Source organism: Thamnophis elegans, chromosome Z (genome assembly GCF_009769535.1).
Source record: "Thamnophis elegans isolate rThaEle1 chromosome Z, rThaEle1.pri, whole genome shotgun sequence".
Taxonomy (NCBI): Eukaryota; Metazoa; Chordata; class Lepidosauria; order Squamata; family Colubridae; genus Thamnophis; species Thamnophis elegans.
In genome coordinates this window covers 1,811,074-1,832,133 of record NC_045558.1, presented here as the reverse complement: position 1 = coordinate 1,832,133, position 21,060 = coordinate 1,811,074, and the positions used below count along the sequence as shown (strand labels likewise).

At 52.3% G+C, this 21,060-nt stretch overlaps 1 protein-coding gene across 1 annotated transcript; it reads left to right on the top strand.

Moving 5' to 3' along the window:
• The first annotated feature begins 284 nt into the window (after nucleotides 1–284).
• Nucleotides 285–19,802, top strand: DHX30 (DExH-box helicase 30). The gene is given in 38 exon segments (XM_032237404.1): nucleotides 285–937; nucleotides 2,196–2,326; nucleotides 3,697–3,807; nucleotides 5,136–5,491; nucleotides 6,348–6,358; nucleotides 7,538–7,600; nucleotides 7,603–7,643; nucleotides 7,645–7,662; nucleotides 7,764–7,806; nucleotides 7,809–7,877; nucleotides 7,880–7,911; nucleotides 8,303–8,322; nucleotides 8,324–8,453; nucleotides 9,494–9,646; nucleotides 9,648–9,671; nucleotides 9,673–9,721; nucleotides 9,724–9,782; nucleotides 9,784–10,006; nucleotides 10,009–10,188; nucleotides 10,191–10,247; nucleotides 10,250–10,314; nucleotides 10,769–10,847; nucleotides 11,614–11,718; nucleotides 11,917–12,092; nucleotides 12,567–12,660; nucleotides 12,663–12,721; nucleotides 12,723–12,773; nucleotides 13,849–13,870; nucleotides 13,873–13,929; nucleotides 14,018–14,208; nucleotides 14,800–14,959; nucleotides 15,986–16,143; nucleotides 16,900–16,927; nucleotides 16,930–17,002; nucleotides 17,093–17,112; nucleotides 17,115–17,231; nucleotides 17,877–17,969; nucleotides 17,972–19,802. Coding segments are annotated over 38 exon segments (3,837 nt in total). The 5' UTR covers nucleotides 285–729; the 3' UTR covers nucleotides 18,283–19,802.
• The last annotated feature ends 1,258 nt before the right edge of the window (nucleotides 19,803–21,060 follow it).

Here is a 21,060-nt window from a genome sequence, read left to right as displayed (position 1 = left end):
TCTAGGCTACAACATCCTCCCTTCTGGGCCTAATGAGGTTCCCCAGCGTTAAAGGGCTCCCTGCATTGAGGTATTGCGGCTCTTGCGGCGGCGCTGAAAAGCCTGTCCGACTGGAGCCGCGAGGGGGCACCCTTCCCTTCGTCTCCTTCCTCGCGGACGCTCTGGCCATATTCTCACTTCCCCTGGAGTTCCTCACTTTGCCGTGCGCCGCGGGGGGGCGCTGGTCTCTCGTCGCAGACTCTCTGGCCGAGCTCTCCCTTCTCCCGTCTAATTTGAGCTCTGCCTGGCGCCGCGCTAGGGCGCTCCCTCTCATCTCCCCCGCTGTCGATTCTGGCCGCTTTCCTCCCTGCACTCCGGAGCCGCTCCCTCTCATCGCTATCGCCCGTTGCGGACGCTCTAGCTGCTCTCTCTCTCTCTCTCTCTTTCGCCTGCCATTCGGCCTGGCGGCGCGCGGGGGCGCTCCCTCTCCTTCGCGGGCCCTCTAGCCGAGCCCCGCCTATCGTAGCCGCTTCCTGTCATCAACCCGTCCGCGGACGTTCTGCCGGCGTTTCGTCTCCCCCCTCTTCCGTCCTGCGCTCCGCCTGGCACCGCTTGGGGGCGCTCCCTCTCACCTCCGCCGCGGACGCTCCGGCCGCGCTTTCCCTGCCCGCCGGAGCGTCTTCCTCTCGTCTCCTTCCTCGCGCGACGCTCTGGCCTCCCTCTCGCTGCCCCGGCTCCTTCGTTCTCCGCATGGCGGTCCCTTGCCGGCTCTTGCGGGGGCTCCTGCGCGGCGGAGGCTTCACGGGAGCCCCCGGCCTGGTGGGCCCTTGGCGGTCCCGCTGCTACACCCGCGTGGCCGGGCCGGAGGAAGCGGAGGAAGGGATCCGGGAAGCAGAGATGGGCCGGGAGGGCGAGGAAGGCGCCAGCCTCCGGATCTGCCCCCCGAAGCTGCCCCGGGGTAAGTGGGGAAGGGTCCCCAGGGAGGGGGGAGGTATCCCCGGGGTAAGTGATGGGGGGTCTCGTTCTCTCCCTTTGGGGGCCAGGATCGAGGGGGGCTCTGTGCCCAGAGAGTCTGGGGAAAGAGGGGGCGGTAGGTGTGGGGAGGGGGGGTCCCAAGCAGCCCCTTTCGGCTGAGTTGGGGGGATTTTTACCGCCATTAATGGGTTGTGGGGCTCTAAGGCCTGCTGGGAACTGTCCCCCCCCCCCCCCCGCCCACCTCAGCTGTGTGGCCTTCAGCACTTTGGCCATTGACCTTGCACAGCCATTGGGGAGACTGTGATCTTCCAATCCCCCTCCCTTCCAGCACTGATGATGTTCCCTAGTTGGGTCAAGAGACGTCTGCAAGGAAACAACCCAGCTCAGAGAGCACCAAGGACCTCACAATCCCTCCCCTTCCTCCTCTTCTTCGTCTTCTTCATTTTCTTCTTCCTCTCTAGAAACTCCCCTCCCTTCTAGCACTGAGGGTGTTCCCTAGTGGGGTCATGAGACGTCTGCAACAAAGCACCGAAGCGCAGAGAGAAACAAAGACCCCAGAGTCCTCCCTCCTAGCACTGATGATGTTCCCTAGTTGGGTCATGAGACGTCTACAAGGAAACCCAGCTCAGAGAGCACCAAGGACCCCACAATCCCTCCTCCTCCTCTTCTTCTTCATTTTCTTCTTCCTCCTCCTCCTCTAGAAACTCCCCTCCCTCCTAGCACTGATGATGTTCCCTAGTTGGGGTCATGAGACGTCTGCAAGGAAACAACCCAGCTCAGAAAACATCAAGCACCCCCACAGTCCTTCCTTCCTTCCTTCCCTACTCACTTCTCCCCTTCCTCCTCCTCTCCTCCAAAAACTCCATTCTTCCACCACTGAGCATGTTACCTAGCTAGATCATGAAATGTCTGCAAGAAAGCCCCCCAGCTCGGAGATTATTAAGACTCCACAGTCCCCCATCCTCCTTCCCACCTTTTCTTCCTCTTCACAAACCCCCACTCCTTCTAGCCCTGATGACGTTCCCTAGTTGGGTCCCAAAACTTCTGCAAGGAAAACACACACACACACACCAACCTTGCTTAACAAAGGACATCCTGGGCTTCTGCAGCCGGTTTCCACTTCTGGACCGCTGGAAGATCGCGTTGCCAAGCGGAGGAAAAAACTACCCCATTGCGGTACATTTCCGATCGACGGGTTGTCAGGTTCCATTCACAACCTCCTTGTCCTGTTTTTACGGCAGAAACCAGAGATTTGCTGAAGGAATTCCCGCAGCCGAAAAACCTTCTCAACAGCGTCATCGGACGAGCCCTCGGTATCTCCCATGCCAGAGACAAATTAATCTACATCCATTCCAACGGGCCGCGAAAAAAGGTATGTTTTTTTTTAAAAAAAATTCAATTTGACTTTCCTTTTTTTCCTTTAAAAAAAAGGAAATTTAACCAAGGTGCAAAGCCCTGGTTAGATTTCCTATCTGCAGAAACCCAAGAATCCAGGTAGTCCTTAACTTATGATGGTTCACTTTGTGACCAAAGTTAGAGGCACAGGGAAAATAAATTAAAATTCTTGTCAGTTTTTGAGACTTCGATGTTCCTGCGGTCGAGGAATCGAAATTCCGATGCTTGGCAACCAACTCGTCTTTACGACCATCAGAGCATCCCGGGGTGGGGTGGGGGGGAAATCCTGTGATCCCCATTTCACAACCTCCTGATGAGTAAAGGCGCCGGGTGTGTGGGGGGGAAGCCAGATTCACTTTCACAACCTTGTTTCAAAGAGGAAGACGCCAATTGAGACAGCAATTTATTTTGTTGAATCAGAAATTTGTTTGGTGAGTCTTTTTACGACTTTCCTGGCCACCTTTGTTAAATGGCAAAAGGTCGTTAAGTGAATCTGGTTTTCCCCTTTGCTTGTCAGAAGGTTGCAAAACGGGGATGTGTTGATCCTAGGACGTTACAGCCGTCGTGCATATCAGTCGGTTGTCGAGCATCCGAATGCAAATCACGTGACATGGAAACAGTTGTGTTAATCCCTTTTTTTCCAGGGACATAACTTGGAATAGTCACTAAATGAACTGTTGTAAGTTGAGTACTATGTGTATTGACAGTGATTCAATTAACAATCGTGGCAAGAAAGGGCTTAAAATGGGATAAGGCTCTTTTAACACGGATTAACGACTGCAGTGTGCAGCCCCCATTAAAGTCATAAGCCAAGGATGAACTGCTTTGAGTGCTTTCTGTAACGACTTAATGACCGCAATGGGGAGACTCCCATGATGGTCATAAATCAAGGATGGACAAGTTTGCTTGGCCGCTTTCTGTCGTGAATTAATGACAAGTGGGGAGGACTAAAAGTAGTTTCCTTAACAATTTTCCATCACGACTTAACGACTGCAATTGGGGAGCATTCATTGTTGTCCTAAGACAGTCTCTCTCAACCTTGATGACTTTTAAGTCCTGTGGACTTCAACTCCCAGAATCCCCTCAGCCAGCTGGGCTTGAAGTGGGCAGGACTTAAAAGTCGCCAAGGTTGAGAAACACTGTCCTAAGTGGAGGATGGACGGATACTTTTGCTCGACCGCTTTTCTCTGACGACTTAACGACTGCAATGTGGCGCTTCCGTTATGGTTGTAACTCAACAATGTACGGTTTCCGGTGCCCCGCTTAGCGACTGCAATGGGGAGGTTCCGTCGCGGTCGTAAGCGGAGGGCAAATGATTCAGGCCTGGCTCTTCCTCTCCCCCCCCAGAAAGTCACGCTGCTCATCAAGTGGCCCAAAAATGTGGAAGTGGAAGGCTATGGGACCAAGAAGATTGACGCGGAGAGACAGGCGGCCGCCGCCGCTTGCCAGCTCTTCAAGGTGGGAATTTCGGGGTGGGTTTTGCACCCACACCCCTTCTAGGAGGGGGGTCAAGGTCTTTCCTTTTAGCGGCACTCGAAGGTCGCGGGAACAATTAACAACGGGAAGGATCCCAATGGGCCACCGTTGTGTGGTTTCATTTCCTCGCGGACGTCTCATGACCCAGTTAGGGAACATCATCCCTGTTAGGAGGAGGAGGAGACTGTTGTTTGTTTAGGAAACGCCTGCAAGGAAACCACAGTCCTCCTCCTCCTCCTCTCAATCCTTCCTCCTTTCTAACACTGATGGTGTTTCCTAGTTGGGTCATGAGACGTCTGCAAGGAAGCTGCCAAGTTAAGAGAGCACTAAGGACCCCACAGTCCTTCCTCCTCCTTCTTCCTCCTCTTCCTCCTGCAAGCCTCCCTCCCTTGTAATACTGATGATGTTCCGTAGTTGGATCATGAGATGTCTGCAAAAAAATCACCAAGCAGAGAACATCATCATCGATCATCGTCCCTCCTCCTCATCTTTCTCCTCCTCCCCGCAAACTCCTTCTCCCTTCTAGCACTGATGTTGCTCCCTAGTTGGGTCACGAAACGTCTGCAAGAAAACCACCAAACTCAAAGAGAACCCAGGACCTAGAAGCTTATGTCCACCTAGCTTGTCCTCTGTTGTGCCGTCCAAAGTAATTTCTTTCATTCCTCCCTCTTTCTTTCCCTCCTTTCTTTCTCTCCCTCCTTCCTTCCTTTCTTTCTTTCTCTCCCTTTCCTTCTCCCTCTTCCTTTCTCCCCCCTTTTTTCCTTCCCTCCTTTCTTTCTTTCTCTCTCTCTCTCCCTCTTCCTTTCTCCTCCCTTTCTCCTTCCCTCCCTCCTTTCTCTCTCCCCCTCTTCCCTCTCCCTCTTCCTTTCTCCCCACTTTCTCCTTTCCTCCCTCTTTTCTCTCCCTCTTTTCTCTCCCTCCATCTTCCTTCCCCCCTTTCTTTCTTTCTTTCTCTCCCTCCTTCCCTCCCTTCTTTCTCTCCCTCCTTCCCTCCTTTCTTTCTCTCCCACCCTTTTCTTCTCCTTCTTTCTTTCTCCCCCTTTCTCCTTCCCTCCCTCCTTTGTTTCTCTCCCTCCATCTTTCTTTCTTTCTCTCCCTCTCTTTCCTTCTCCCTCTTCCTTTCTTCCCCCTTTCTCCTTCCCTCCCTCCTTTCTTTCTCTCCCTCCATCTTCCCTACTTTCTTTCTCTCACCCCCTCTCCCTCTTCCTTTCTCCCACCTTTCTTTCTCTCCCTCCTTTCTCTCTTCCTCTTCCTTTCTCTCCCCTTTTCCCTTCTTTCCCTCCCTCTTTCTTCTGCCTCCCCCACTCCAGGGATGGGGGCTGCTGGGACCCCGAAACGAGCTCTTCGACGCCGCCAAGTACCGGATTCTGGCCGAGCAGCTGGGCTGCGCCGAGAAGAAGTGGTTTGCCGAAAGCCACTGGCGCTCCAAATCCGGCCCTTCCCTGGCCGACCTCTCGACCTGCTGGCGACGGATGGAGCCCGAAGACCCTGTGCAGCCCCTGGAGCACAGCCCCCTCCCCAAGCCCCTCCGAAGTGAAGAGCTGGAGGAGGGGGAGCTGGAGGAAGGGGAGCTGGAGGAGGGGGAGCTGGAAGAAGACGGCATCGACCTGCACAACGGCCTCTCCATGGGGCGGCCAGGTGCTCAGACCCCACCCAGGGACCTCAGGTAACGGCCTCGGTGCTCTCCGCCTGTCCGTTGAGTTTCTGCCTCTTGTCACCCAACCTCCTTGCCGTCACCCGACAAATGCGCGAACGACAAAAGCGCGGCGCTAAAACCGCGATGTCAAAAGCGCGCCGACAACAGCGCGCCGACAGAAGCGCGATTTAAGTTAAGGTTAGGGTTAGGTTTAGGGTTTGGTTTAGGGTTTAGGGTTACAGCGCGCTGTTGTCGGCGCGCTTCAGCGCTCATTCGTCGGCGCGGTTTTGTTGGCGTAATTTTGTCACCACGGTTTAGTCAGGCGCGGTTTTGTCGTTCGCGCATTTGTGGTGGAACCCCTCCTTGCTGGGTGCAACCTCTGAGCAGGCTCAAGTTTGGGGTTCCTTCACCTGGAAACGCCCGTCAGAAAAGATTTCTGGGAGTTGGAGTCCTCTCCTCTTAAAGCATAGCCAACTGGGGGATTCTGGGAGTTGGAGTCCTCCCCTCCTAAAGTATCCCGGCTGGGGATTCTGGGAGCGGAAGTCCTTCCCTCTGAAACCTTACAAACCCGGGTGAATTCTGGGAGTTGAAGTCGCACCTGCTTAAACCTTCGATCCCGAGAAGCCAACAACCTCCCTGCAAGGCAGCCTTAATCCCCCCCCCCCCCCCCCCCGGGGAACATTCTAGAACACCCGGCAACTCCTGCTGGACAATTGTGATGCAACATGAGCAGGCCTGACCCTGCTTGGAGAGGACGATGGGCCTGATTGGGAAGGGGCTGGATGATAGTCCATTGTCCCCCACGCCTCTCAAATGTGGGTCGCTCAGCGAGGACTGTTGATCCTCCGTTTGTGGGTTGAAGGAAGAACCAGAATGGGGGTTGGAGAGAAGGAAGGAGTTGTGGGGTTTTTGCGGGGTGGCACAGGAGGAAGGTCTTCGGTTGGGTGGTGGGCACAGCCTCATGGGCCTCCAGACCTCAACCTTCCGTCATAGAGCCAGTCCTTGACTTACGGCCCAGTCGACCTCATTTACCTCCCTGTCGGTAAATGAGACGGGTGAGTGGTGCCACCTTCTCCTTCGCCGAGTGAATCCCCGCGGTTGTTAAGTGAGTCATACAGTTGTCAAATGAATGGTCGCAACGGGGGATCATGTGTCTCTAGGAAGGTGCACAACCGTCATAAATACGAGTCAGTGCCAAACGTTGGAGTTTCGATCATGTGACCAGAGGGGTCACCGTCATACGTGTGAAAATTGGTCATTTCACTTTTTCCACTGTGAAAAATGGTGATAAGTCATTTTCTTAGTGTGAATAATGGTTCTAAGTCACTTTTCAATGAAAATCAACTCTGAGTAACTATACTAACTTCTTGTAGTTGACTTGTGAGTAGGATGCGAGGATTTTAATAGAGGTAGTCCTTGACTTACAACCATTCATTGAGGGCCCTGAAACAAGTTGTCTTGGACTTTTTTCCCCACACTTACGACCGTTGCAGGGTCTCACGTGATCAAAATCCACACACTTGGCTGCTGACTCACAATCACGACAGTTATAGCATCCTGGGGTCCCCATGATCCCCTCTTGAGACCTTCTGACGGGCCAAGACAATGGGGAACTCAGATGCGCTTAACGACTGTGTTCCTAACTTAACAACCGTGGTGATTCGCTTAACGACTGCAGCGTGAAAGGGCGTAAAACGGGGCAAAAGTCACTCAGCAGGCATTTTGCAGCTTGGAGCTCAATTGTGGTCGTAGATTGAGGACTTGCAGCCCATTGTAACTTTGAACGGCCTTTAAACCGTCGATTGTTAAGCGAGGACTACCTCTCATGTCGAGCCCTGGTTGAAATGGGGCTAGTCCTCGCCTTAACGACCACTGCCGAGCTCCAACTCTCCACGGCTCAGGGCGAAAAATCCAGTCTCAAGTCCCTTTTCTCAGCCCCCGATGGTCGCTAAATGAACAGTTGTAAGTCGAGGACTCCCTGCGCGCTCCCAGTAATAAAACAGGTGACGGCAGCAAACGGAGTGCAGACCAACCAAACACACAAAGACACACACAACCTTTTCTTTCCCCGCGCAGGGACGCGCTCCTCGATGGAAATGACCGACGACAACACCGCCCTGCGCGCCCTGACTCAGTTTCCCTGCCGAAAAACCTCCTTGCCCAGGTCATCCAGATCGCCACCCTCGTCTTCCACCGTCAAGGTGAGTCGCGACTTTATGAGCGGGATGTTCGTGTGCTTCGGGGGGGGGGCGTGGTTTCCGGGCAAACCGGAGGATGCAAACCTGGCTTGTCGCTTCCACAGGAGTACATGCAGTTCCGCACCGTCGGCACCAAAACCAAGATCTGCAACTGACCTTGCGCTGGCCCTGCCCTTTGACCTTCGCGGCCAAGGGGCGTCGCAAAGTGGAGGCGGAGAACAGGCTGCCGCCTTGGCCTGTCAGAAGTTCAAGGTGAGCCTCCCGCCAACCAGATGGAGAAGATACTATAGAGGCAGTGTTTCTCACCGTGGGGACTTTAAGTCCTGTGGACTTCAACTCCCAGAATTCCCCAGCTGGCTGGGGAATTCTGGGAGTTGAAGTCCACAGGACTTAAAGTCCCCACGGTTGAGAAACACTGCTAGAGAGTATTACAGAATTGTACATTACGAAATGTTACAGAATTGCTGAATGTTGCAGAATTACACGCTACCGAATTACCAAATAGTAATGAATTTTAACGAATTACCAAATATTACACAGTATCAGAATATCGCGGAACGATACATAGCATTACGGAATCGCCAAATATTTCCCTGATTTCTGGGGACTCCCGTATCCCCCTCCTTCCCTCCCTCCCATCCAGAGTCTCGGTTTGGTCGACAAGACAACACCCGCTGAGCCATGCCATGTACAACATGACGTCCTTGCGGGAGCTGGGGGAGAACCAGAGGAAGCCCTGCCACATCAAAGTCCCCGAAGCCACGCTGCGCAAGATCGAGAACTACTTGAACCACGTAAGTCGGGCTGAGGTCCCCAGCAGATGGTGAGAGGGACGCGATTGCAGGGAGTCCTTGTTTGGCGACCACATAGCCACCCGACATTTCCGCCAGGGGGCTACCTTTGCGAAGGGAGTTTCATCCCGTTTTACGGCAGTTTACCCCACAGCGATTAGCCGCTGCGGTTGTGAAGTTAGCCGCGCGGCGTTAAGCGGATCCGTCTTCCCCTTGGTCGCCAAAGGGGATCCCACAATCCCCTTTGGATGCTGCGACCTTCGTAAATATGAGCCCAAGGCCTGAATTTGATCACGTGAACACGGAGATGCTGCAACGGTCATAAATGTGAAACACACAGTCACAGCTTTCAGTGCCGTTGTAACTTGGGACGGTCCCTCATTGAACTGTTGCACATCCAGATGGATGGACGGATGGAGAGAGATGATAGAGAAAGATGATAGAGAAAGATAGAAAGAATAGCAGATAGGTATGGATGGATTAGAGAGAGAAAGATAGGAAGACAGAATAGATAGATAGATAGATAGATAGATAGATAGATAGATAGATAGATAGATAGATAGATAGATAGATTATATATATATTATATATATACACATACATATATACATATATACATATACATCATATACATATACATCATATACATATACAAATACAACATATACATATACAACGTATACATATACATATGCATATACATATACATATACATATACATATACATATATATATATATATATATATATATATATATATATATATATATGATGGACAGACAGACAGATGTGGATGGATGGATGGATGATAGCTTGTGTATACATATACAAATCACCTGACGGGGGATATAACGATGGTTGTAAGTGTGAAAAACTAGCTGTTTCAGGGCAGTTGTAACTTCAAACAGCCACTAAACAAATGGTCGTAAGTCGAGGGTCCCTTTATTCAGGATGGAACAACCCCATCCTCTCTACCAGGCTGATAGCTCACCCGGGTGCCTTGCCATATTGCAATACGAAACCCCCTCCTCTTTTTCTCCTCAGTATCCTGTTGACTCCCGGGACTCTCGACCGCCCCGCCTGACGGACGACGTGATGAACCTGAGCAAGGAGAGTGGCGGTGCCCTGAGCGATGCCATCACGGGCAAAACCTACATCCCCCTCTCCGAATCGGAAGAGGTCCGTCTCAGCCAGAACCCTCCTGGCGCTCTGGAAACGGCGGGGGAAACCTGTGGCAGGACAGCCACTCGCTCCCCGTGGACTCCCACAAGGAGCCATCCTCTCGGCTGTGGAGCAGCACCCGGTGGTGGTGATCGCCGGAGATACTGGCTGCGGGAAAAACCACCCGTATCCCCCAGTTGCTGCTGGAACACTTCATCCTGGAAGGGCGTGGTGCCCAGTGCAATGTGGTGGTCACTCAGCCCCGTCGGATCAGCGCCATTTCCGTGGCTCAGCGCGTGGCCCAAGAGCTGGGCCCCAGCCTGCGGCGGAACGTCGGGTACCAGGTGCGGCTGGAGAGCAAGCCGCCATCCCGCGGGGGCGCCTTGCTCTTCTGCACCGTGGCATCCTGTTGCGGAAACTGCAAGGCAACCCCCGGCTGGAAGGGGTCAGCCACGTGATCGTGGACGAGGTCCACGAGCGGGACGTGAACACCGACTTCCTGCTCATCCTCCTGAAGGGGATTCAGAAGCAGAACCGGCAGCTGCGCCTGGTCCTGATGAGCGCCACGGGGGACAACCAGCGTTCTCGCAGTATTTCGGGGACTGTCCCGTAGTCAAAGTGCCGGGTTTCATGTATCCGTCAAGGAATACTACCTGGAGGACATTATGTCCATGGTCGGCCGGCATCGTCACTACGAGATCAAGGTGGGCTCTGGAGCGATCAAAGGGGCAGGCAGGAGACGGTGGGGACACCACTCGGAAATGGGCAATCGAGAGGTCGATGTGGTTGCGTGGACGGACGGATGGATGGTTAATAGGCAGAGAGAGAAAAAGAGAGAGAGAAATAAGACAGGGAGAAAAATAAATACGGATGGTTGTATAGGTAAATAATAGATGAACCGATACAGATAGAGAGAGAGAGAGATGGGTAAGTAGATAATGGATAAATAGGAATAGAGATTAAAATACTTAGGGTAGATAATTAATCGACAGGGATAGAGAGTTACAAATAAAGACAGAAAAATACATACAAATAGATGGATGATAGTTGTAAATACATGTATATGGCTATCCGTGTCTAGCTTAGCGACATAAATATTGGAGTCAATTTTGGTTGTAAGTCGAGGACTGCCTGTCCCATCTCTCTCCCACCCCCCAGCAATCGGATGATGAATGCATCGTGGACCTTGAGCTGATCGCCGATCTCGTCCTTCAGATCAATGCCCACGGCGAACCAGGTGGGTGGGCCCGCTCCGTCCCCCTGTCACTCAGCCATGGTGGGGGTCTCCAGAGAAGAGGGGGGGCTGCTTGGTTGACACCTAGGACGCTGGCAGCAACCCGTATCAACCACCAGCACCAGTCAGCGATACTTGTGATAGATTTTTTAAGTGTTCAGTTAACTGAATTTCATGTTTAATGAGTAAAAAGAGATGATAATTCATGCTTAATGAATAAAGTATATATAGTAATAAAAATAGCAATAAAGGAGAATATTTGTAGTTAGGGATTTAGATGAGGATCCTGGTGCTTTCTCAGCTTGGCCATTTTCTGGCGGATGTTTCATGACCTGACTGTGTAAGATCATCAGGGGCAGAAGGGTGTGGGATTTGTGTAGATGAGGAAGAGGAGGAAGGACTGTGGGGTCCTTGGTGCTCTCTGAGCTGGGTGGTTTTTCTTGCAGACGTTTCATGACCCAACTAGGGAACATCATCCGTGCTAGAAGGAGAGGGGGGATTGTGTAGAAGTGGTGGAGGTGGAGGAGGGCAATGACTGTGAGGTCGTTGGGGCCCTCTGAGCTTGGTGGTTTCCTTTCAGACCACCTCCTGGTGGCAAGGAGTTCCACTGGTTAATTTGTCTCCTGCCTTCGGATGCTTTGGGGAAGAGGTGGAAAAAAACCCCTCCCTCTTCTTTGGGGCAGCCCCTCAAATATGGGAAGATTGCTTTCATGTTACTCCCTAATTCTTCCTTTCGTGAAACTGGAGGTGCCGTGTCCTCTCTTCACAGGTGGCATCCTCTGCTTCCTTCCGGGCTGGCAGGAGATTAAAGGGGTCCAGCAGCGTCTTTTGGAAATCCTGGGGTCTCACAACAGCCGCTACCTTATCTTACCAGGTGAAAAAGAGGCTAGCCCCCCACCCTCCGTTGCTTTCCGGGGTGGGCCTGCAGCCGAGGCCAACGAAAATGTTGCGGCCGTATCTGGCGTGTGCTATTAACTATAAAGACAGGGTTGGTCCGGGTGAACGATGCGCCCGAGGCGGATGGTTGTGTTCATCTTCCTCCTCCTACCCCCCACCCCCATATTTTTTTTAGTTCATTCCAATATCCCAATGATGGACCAGCAGAGCATCTTCCCCCGGCCTCCCCCCGGCGTGCGGAAAATCGTCCTGGCCACCAACATTGCCGAGACCTCCATCACCATCAACGACATCGTGCACGTGGTTGACAGCGGGACCCACAAGGAGGAGCGCTACGATCTGAAAACCAAGGTTGGCTCTGTGAACCGTGTTTGGGGGGGGGGGGGCTCTTCCTCAAAGAGAGGGTGGGCTATCCTCCCCCCCTTCCCATGATTAAATCGGTAGGCGCTGGCAGACACACACGTGTGCGGTCCCTGCGGGTTCCCCGGGATCAAGGTTAGGGTTAAGGTTATGCATTAGGGCTAGAGTTAGGTTTAAAGTGAGGTCTAGGCTAGGGTTACGGATTAGGGTTAGGGTAGGATTAGGGCTAGGGTTATTGCTAGGGTTAAGTTTAAGTTTAGATTTAAGGGTAGGGGTAGGGTTATTCCTAGGGTAAGGTTTAAGGTTAGGGTTAGGATTCCTTCTTAAAACTCCTAATGTTGGAGGCACCCACTTCTTATGTCAAGCAATTCACTTGTTTGTCTTCCCCGTCAGGAAGTTTCTCCTTCGCTCCCCCTTTGTTTTTCTCCCCACGACGAGTTTCCCTCCGTCTTCCCCACTTCCCAGGTTTCGTGCTTGGAGACCGTCTGGGTGTCAAAATCGAACGTCATCCAGCGACGAGGGCGTGCCGGGCGCTGCCAGTCCGGTTTCGCCTACCACCTCTCCCTCGCAGCCGCCTGGACCGCATGCCTACCTACCAAGTGCCGGAAATTCTGCGCACAGCCTCTGGAGAACCTGGTGGTGCAAACCAAGATCCACCAGCCAGAGAAGACGGTTAGATTTCGGGCCAATCCTTGTCTGTCGTTTTCCCCTGTTTCCGGTCATGGTCGCGAGTGAGCCGAGATCTTTGAATGTGCGAGAGGGCACAGGGGAGAGTTCCTAGAGGAGGCTTTCTGATGTTTTAGACTCGCTTAGGACAGAGGTACCCTACTAGCGTCCAAACCCCTTGCCCAAACAGGAGACCCTTACGGAATGACAAGAGTTGGAAGAGACCTTGGAGGTCATCTAGTCCAACCCAATGCTCGAGCAGGAGACCCCTACAGAATCACAACCGCTGAAAGGAATCCTAGAGGCCATCTAGTCCAACCCCCTGCTTAAGCAGGAGACCCTTTACGGAATGGCAGAATCAAAGACTTGAAGGGTACCTTGGAGGTCATGTAGTCTGACCCACCCACCCCACACACCCCCGCTCACCCAGCTTACTCTTAGGGATGATACAATCACACAGTTGTAGTGGACCTCAGAGGTCATCTAGTTCATTGCCTTGCTCCAGCAGGAGATCCTTACGGAATCATAAAATGACAGAACTGGAGGGGACCTTGGAGGTCATCTAATCTGACCCCATGCTCAAGCCCGAGACCCTTAAAGAATAACAGTTGGAAGGGACCTTGGAGGGTCTACTAGTCCAACCCCCTGCTCGAGCAGTAGACCTTCACAGAATGACAAAAGGAGGGTACCTCAGAGGTCATCTAGTCCAAACCCCTCCTCAAACAGGAGACCCTTAGAAGTTAGAGAATAAGATAGTTGGAAAGAGACTTTGGAAGTCATCTAGTCTGGCCCCCTGCTCAGGCAGGAGACCCTTACAGAATCACAGTTACAAAGGATCTTGGAGGTCATCTAGTCCAACCCCCTACCCCCGTTCAAGCCCGGTAGACCCTTACCCAATCCTGGAATAGCATCCAGCTATGGGGATCTCCCATCACTGGAGCCTCTTAAGAAGAGACCGGACGGCCACTGGTCCAGAAGGCCCTACGGTCCTCCTGTGCGGACAGCGGGTCAGACTAGAGGACCTCCAGGGACCCCTCTCCGTTCCCATTTCGATTGAATTGCGTTTGCTTTCTCCCTGCAGGCTGTCGAGTTCCTCTCCAAAGCCCGGACAGCCCCGACATCAAAGCGGTGGACGAGGCCGTCATCCTCCTGCAGGAGATCGGTGAGTTTCCGGGGGAGACAAGAGGCGGCGTCGGCGATTCCCGTTCCCACCTCTCGGCCTGCTCACCCCCCACTTCCCTCTTCCCCAGGAGTGCTGGACTCCCGAGAGGCCCTGACCACGCTGGGCAAGCGCCTGGCCCGATCTCCACCGACCCCCGCTGGCCAAGCCATCGTGCTGGCCTCCATCTACCGCTGCATCCAGCCCCTCCTGCTCATCGTCTCCTGCCTGACCCGCGACCCCTTTAGCAGCAGCATGCAGAACCGAACGGAGGTGGACAAGGTGAGGGAGGCCCCCCGCCCGGGGTGAGGGGGTGGGGGCTTTCTCCTAGAGCAAGGGGTTGGACTAGATGACCTCGAGGTCCCTTCCCACTCTGTTGTTCCGTAAGGGTCTCCTGCTGGAGGCAGGGGGCTGGACTACATGACCTCCCAGGTCCCTTCCATCTCTGTCATTCAATGATTCTGTAAGGGTCTCCTGGTCAAGCAGGGGTTGGTTGGACTAGATGATCTCCCAGGTCCCTTCCAACTGTGATTCTGAAAGGGTCTCCTGCTCGAGCAGGGGCTGGACTACATGACCTCCCAGGTCCCTTCCATCTCTTGTCATTCAATGATTCTGAAAGGGTCTCCTGCTTGAGCGGCGGGCGGGACTACATGACCTCCCAGGTCCCTTCCATCCCTTGTCATTCAATGATTCTGAAGGGTCTCTGCTTGAGCGGCGGGCGGGACTACATGACCTCCCAGGTCCCTTCCATCCCTTGTCATTCAATGATTCTGAAAGGGTCTCCTGCTTGAGCGGCGGGCGGGACTAGATGGCCCCCGGAGGTCCCTTCCGACTCCGTGAATCCTCTCGTTCTTTGCGACGGTTGCTCCGTAGGCCAAGGCCGTGCTGAGTCGCGAGAGCGGCAGCGATCACTTGGCCTTTGTGCGGGCCGTGGCGGGCTGGGAGGACATCCTGCGGCGCCGAGACAGCCGCGCTCGTGACGACTATCTGCAGGATTACTCGCTCTACGCCCCCAGTTTGCGCTTCATCAATGGTGAGCGGCTGACTTTTTCGAGCGCGATTGACCCCTCCATTTCCTAATTCTCATTTTCTTGTTTTAGCGCTGGCAACAGCCCTTAGATTTATACACCTCAGTGCTTTTTCAGCCTTTCTAAGAGTTTTAGAGAATCAGCATGTCACCCCTTCTCCCCCAACCACCTGGGTCCTTGTTTTGCAACCGTGGAAGGACGCAAGGTTGAATTCACCTTCAGCTCCTGCAGATGGGAGCTGTAATATTTGCGTTCTAAGCACTGTGGTCCCATGGCTCACTCTCCAGGGAAGGAAGGAAAGATGGAGGGAGGGAGGAAATGGATGTCGGAGAGAGGAAGGAGAGGAAAAAGGGAAGGGAACAAAGGAAGAAGAATGTGTGGTTAGGAAAAAAAGGAAAAGGAGAGGAAAGGAGGGACGATGAGGGAGAAAGGAGATGGATGGGGAAAGAGTAGATGGGTGAAAGGAAGGAAGGAGGTGGGGAGTTGGGAAGAAAGGAAAGAAGGATACAAAAAGGAAGGAGGGAGGAATTATGGGGAAGGGTGGATGGAAGGATGGAAGGAAGGAGGTGAGGAGTTAGGAAAGAAAGGAAAGAAGGATACAAAAGGAAGGAGGGAGGATTATGGGGAAGGGTGGATGGAAGGAAGGAGAGGTGGGGAGTTAGGAAGAAAGGAAAGAAGGATACAAAAGGAGGGAGAGGGAGGAATTATGGGAAGGGTGGATGGAAGGAAGGAGATGGCGAGTTAGGAAGAAAGGAAAAGAGGGGGAGAGGAAGGAAGGAGATGGATGGGTCCTCATTCTGCCAATCTTGGGAGGACGGAGTGCTGTTGTAACTTCAAATGGCCACCAAAGAAATGGACAAACCCTCGTTGGCCACTGGCATGGATTTACGATCTGCCCTCTGGGGCATTCTGGGAGTTGAAGTCCTCCGGTCTTTTAAAAGTTTGGAGACTCCCTTGCTGGACGGATGTTTCCTTCCTCCGGGTCTTTACTCCTCTGTGGTTTTCTCCTCCCCCTCCCCTCCCCCCCCCAGGCCTGGTGAAGCAGTTTTCCGAGAACCTCTACGAGGCCTACCTAGTGCCGACTCCCTCGGACTGCCTCCTGCCCTCGTCCGTCTGCAACCAGCACAGCGAGGAGGAGGAACTGGTGAAGGGAGTTCTGATGGCCGGCCTGTACCCCAACCTCATCCAGGTGAGAGAGAGAGGGAGGTTTGCTTGCAGATTTTTCGTGATCCAACTAGGGGACATCATCAGTCCTAGAAGGGAAAGAAGTTGTTGGTGGAGGAGGAGGAACAGACAGTGGGGTCTGTGGTCCTCTCTGAGCTTGTTGGTTTCCTTGCAGACGTTTCATACCCATGTTGGCTACAACATCAGTGCCAGAAGGATGTGGGGGGTTGCTCTTATTTTTCTGTCCTAGAGGTGGGCATCATGAGTGGGGTCTTTTCTGCGGAGGGTCCTTGTGGAATCTCATCTCTAGCTCTACTCCAGATTCCACCTCGGGAGGGGGGGGGGCTCAGTGGCTTTGGCTAACGGGGGCCTTTGTTGAGAAACAGGGAGTCTTCCTCTTTTCCATCGAGGTTCTTGCAAAGCATGGGTTACCGCAGTGATGGCTAACCTTTTTGCCATCACGTGCTAAAAGCGCACGCGGGCATGCCCACACCCATAATTCTATGCGTGTGACACCCCAAATAGACCTGTTTTTCGCCCTCCCCAGGATCCAGAGGCTTTCTAGGATCTTCTGGGGCGAAAATGGGCTCCCCCCGCCCAGAGGGCCTCCCTCAAGAGGGCGAAAAAACAGCTGAAAACGAAGGCCAACACCTTCTTACCCTAACAAATGGCTCTGTGTGCCACGGGTTTCGCCGCCATCATGGGGCTACGGAGTCCTGTGTGGGAGGACCTTCCGATGCGTTGGAAAAGCCCCTAATAGAAATGTTCCCTTTTCTTCCAGGTCCGGCAAGGGAAGGTGACCAGACAGGGCAGTTCAAACCGAACAGCTACACGTACCGGACCAAGGCAGGGACCGTCCTGTTACATAAATCGACGATCAACAGGTAGGCGAGTCGGTCCCTCCTGGGACGCCAAACAGTTGGACAGATGAGCACAAACCAGAGGTGAGACACTCCTCTCCTTGTCCCCCTCAGGGAGTCCTCCAAGCTGTATAGCCTTGGCTGACCTACTTCATGGCAGTCAAATCTAATGGCGGTGTCTTCGTGCGTGACTCCTCGCAGGTGCATCCGCTCGCCGTGCTGCTGATGACCGATACGGACGTCTATGTGCGGGGTGAGAAATTGGAAATCCTCCCATACAGAGTTATTCCTCAACATACGACCATAATTGAGCCCCAGATTTCCATTGATAAGTGAGATGTTAAGAGACTTTGCCCCGTTTTTACAACTTTCCTTGACACGGTGGTTAAATGAATCACCACAGATGTTAAGTTAGTAACAGCATCATTAAGTAAATCTGGCTGCTGTGTAGACTATGTTTGTTAGAACAGGGTGTCCAAAGTCGTAGGCCAGATACGTCATTGGCTGGCCACGCCCACCCAGTTTAGCGAAGGGGGAAAGTTGCGATACAACATGTGACGATGCCGTGACGATACAAATTTGACATCCCTGTGTTAGACAGTCACAAAAAGAGATCATGTAATCCTGGGACACTGCAACTGTCATAAATACAGTCTGTTGCCAGGCGTTGGAATTTTGATCACATGTCCACAAGAATGCTTCAATGGTTGTAAGTGTTGGAATCAACCATAAGTAACTTTTTCAGTGTAGTCGTAAGTTCAAGCGGCTACTAATTGAATTGTTTTAAGTCGATATATCGCATATAATTGGATTTTTTAAAAACACATAAATTAATATATGAAGATTATCATCCTTAAGTGTACCCTCTCTTCACCTCTCTTTGTTCATTTTCCCCAAGACGACGGCTGGCGTGCCACCATCTCCCTGGTGGACAGCGACCTGCTGGTGCTGGAAGGTGATTCGTACACCATACGGCTGCTCCGCGACTTCCGGTGGCCCTCTCCCGGATGGTGGAAACCTGTCTCTGTTACGAGATGGCGGCCATTCCCAGCGACCTCCACCAACAACACAGCCAGCTCTTGGATATCCTGGTGGACCTGCTGAAAGGCCCTTCCGCCAACTTCGCGCCTAGGATATGGCCCCGAGGACTTGTAATTTGTACAAAGATGTTGAGATATGTTTATTTAAATAAAGTTCTATTTATCCCTTGTGACACCTCTCGCTTCCCAGAGCCGGCCCGACTGTGGTTGGTGTCGGCCCGCCATGGTGGGAGACAGCACCCTGTATCTTCCTCCAAGCTGTAGGCGAAGCATGATGGTCGCACGCCTGAAGACAGTGTGGGTCGGATGGTCTTGGCTCACCCCCTGGGCTCGTGCGGTCCTGACCGTACGGGGTTCACGCACAAGGTCGGATTTTATCCGCTCCGTTGAGAACGGGCTGGCTGGCGGCCCATTCCAGGCGCTTGGGATGACGACGTGAGACGAACCAATGTCCGGATTCAAGAACACTGGATAGGGTTAGGCTACTTTTGGAAGACTTTCGTGCTGTAGTTTTTCAGGGGGGCTTCGTCCTGTGCTCCCTGAATCACCGCTCATGTGCAGGCGGGAGACCCCGTTCTTACTAGGATTATCCGAGCAGGGGAAACTCAAGAGGCATCGCCGCACATGGAGTCATAACTAGGTTTCTGGAACTTGTTATGTTTCTCGTTGAGTAGGATCAGTTCAGTGGCCTAGGAGCCTCCTTTCCCCCCCAAAATAGAGGTGAGAGGCTACCTAACATTCTCGTTAGCCCATCCTCTTGCATGCCAGCTCTCAGCTTCCACTTGGCGAGTCTGCCAGGAATATGACCCAGGGGAACGGCGCTTGTATCTCGCCGCATGGGAATAGCATCTGTGCCCTGTGTTGTAGATGCATGGATTGAGGGCAGCAGCGGCCAATTAAAGGACTACCTCAATGTCTTCTTGTGAGGACCCCCTTAATGAGAGAGGCGGGGTTTCTCCGTTCAAGCCGGGATGGTGGCATCTACGGGAGCAAATGGGACGACTAGTTTCGTTGCAGACGAGGCTGTTTCTGACGACTTAACCTCTCGTCGGTCTACAGCAGGGATGTCAAACTCGATTTCCTTGAGGGCCGCAGAAGGGTTTTGTTTGACTTCGGGAGTGGGGGGGGGGTGGCCAGCTCCACATCGCAGGCTCTGTTTTCTGGCGCGGTGGTCTCCTGCAGCTCTGCAGCCAGCCAAAATGAAGCTGGGGAAGGCGCGTGGCCTGCCCGAGCTCCGTTTTCACTAACAGAGGGTGCAGGAGGCCACCGCGGTCAAAAACAGCACGGTAGGGTCACGCAGAGGGGTACTTTGGGCCGATCCTTCACTGTTTCCAGGGCAGCGGTGCAGGCCAGATCTAAGCACCCTGCGGGCTTGGAGTTTAACACACCCCTTGTCTATAAACAGCCTCGTTCTCTCGTCCGGAACAAGCCGCCCCAGTCGCTCTCGTAGACGCCACCATCCCGGTTTGGGTGCTTAACCATGATTTCCGTGCAAGAAAGATGGAGGCAGCTTTGCCCACATTGGGTGGGAGAAGGTGTAGATTGTGACACTGCCCCTCTTCTGAAATGGGGCAATCGCCAAATTTCGGACGTGAATCGGCGACTTTTTTCGGGAGAGCGCAAGTTGGCTATTTCCCCTGAGACTTCCTTGAGTGCCCCGAGGGCTGCTGGGAATATCCTCGAAACGTACCTGTGACTCGATGCTCGCATAGGCCATTGGTTGTTACTTGTCCTGCAACCTTTTTACAATCTAGATGAAAGTTAATAAATGGGGATAAAATCAACATTTTATGGCTCTTGTGTTGGGTGTGTCTGTGTCGTTTGTATGCTTTTTATTTTTTGTCTTTTCTAACAAGAAACTCATCCCCTTTTTCTTCTCCTTCCCCAAATGGTGGAGAAGATGCAAAATACCCCGAGATTTTAGGAGTTTTCTTGAGAAACGGCTGGTACAAGTAGTCCTTGTTTTACAACTTAACAATCACGATTTATGACCACGGACAAAATTTCCTTATTAAGTTCCAATTCCACCCGGTTTTACCATCATTTTAACTACCATTTTATTGTGGACGTTGAGCAAATTGCCGCAGTCATTAAGCCGATCATGTTGTTAACCAAAGCAGTGCAGTTGTTAAATGAATCTGGCTTGCCAAGGGACATTTTTCTGCCAATTGTCTACACAAAATGTCACAACATAAATGCCAAAAATCCATGCAACGTAATTGCAAAAACCCACACAAGTCACAGAAAATCCAAATAACGTGCCAAAAATCCATTAAATGTTACAACATAAATGCCAAAAATCCGCACACAATATCACAACGTAAATGACAAAAATCTACACAAAACATCCACATAAACCCAAAAAATGCACGAAAGGTCACAACATAAATGCCAAAAACGACACAAAACATCACAACATAGATGTCAATCCACACAATACAGCACCTAAAATGCCAAAAATCTCACAAAACGTCACCACGTAAAATACCAGCTTGTTGCCCAGTGTGTAAATTGTGATCTCTGAGGTCGTGTTTGTGAGTCACTTAGGCTGTTCTAATTTTGCGTCATCGAAAAATGGTCGTTAGGCCGAGGACGGCTATATATTTCAAATTGGAGTTGAATCATCCGTCAAGAATTTCTAAACATTGTCAGCCTCGCTTTGAGAAGAGGGAGACACAAACAGACTCACAAATCCAGGTGGGCCTTGATTTAACCACCGCAATTCGGCCCCCAATTTCCATCATTTAGCGAAATGTTTCCGAAGTGACTTTTGCCTCATTTGACGACCTTTCCGGCCACTGTTGTTAAGTGAATCTCCGCATTATCCAGTTAGTCATGCTGTTGTTAAGCGAATCAGTGGACATGTGCTCGTTGCAAATGGGAATGCCTCACCCTGCAACGTTGCAACTGTCATAAGTACGAATCGACAGCCGAGTGTCTGAATGTCGATCACGTATGAATAACGTTTTACAGGGACGCCGTAACTCTGAACAGTCACTAAACGAATAGATGTAAGTTTACAACTGCCTGTACTCTGGAAGA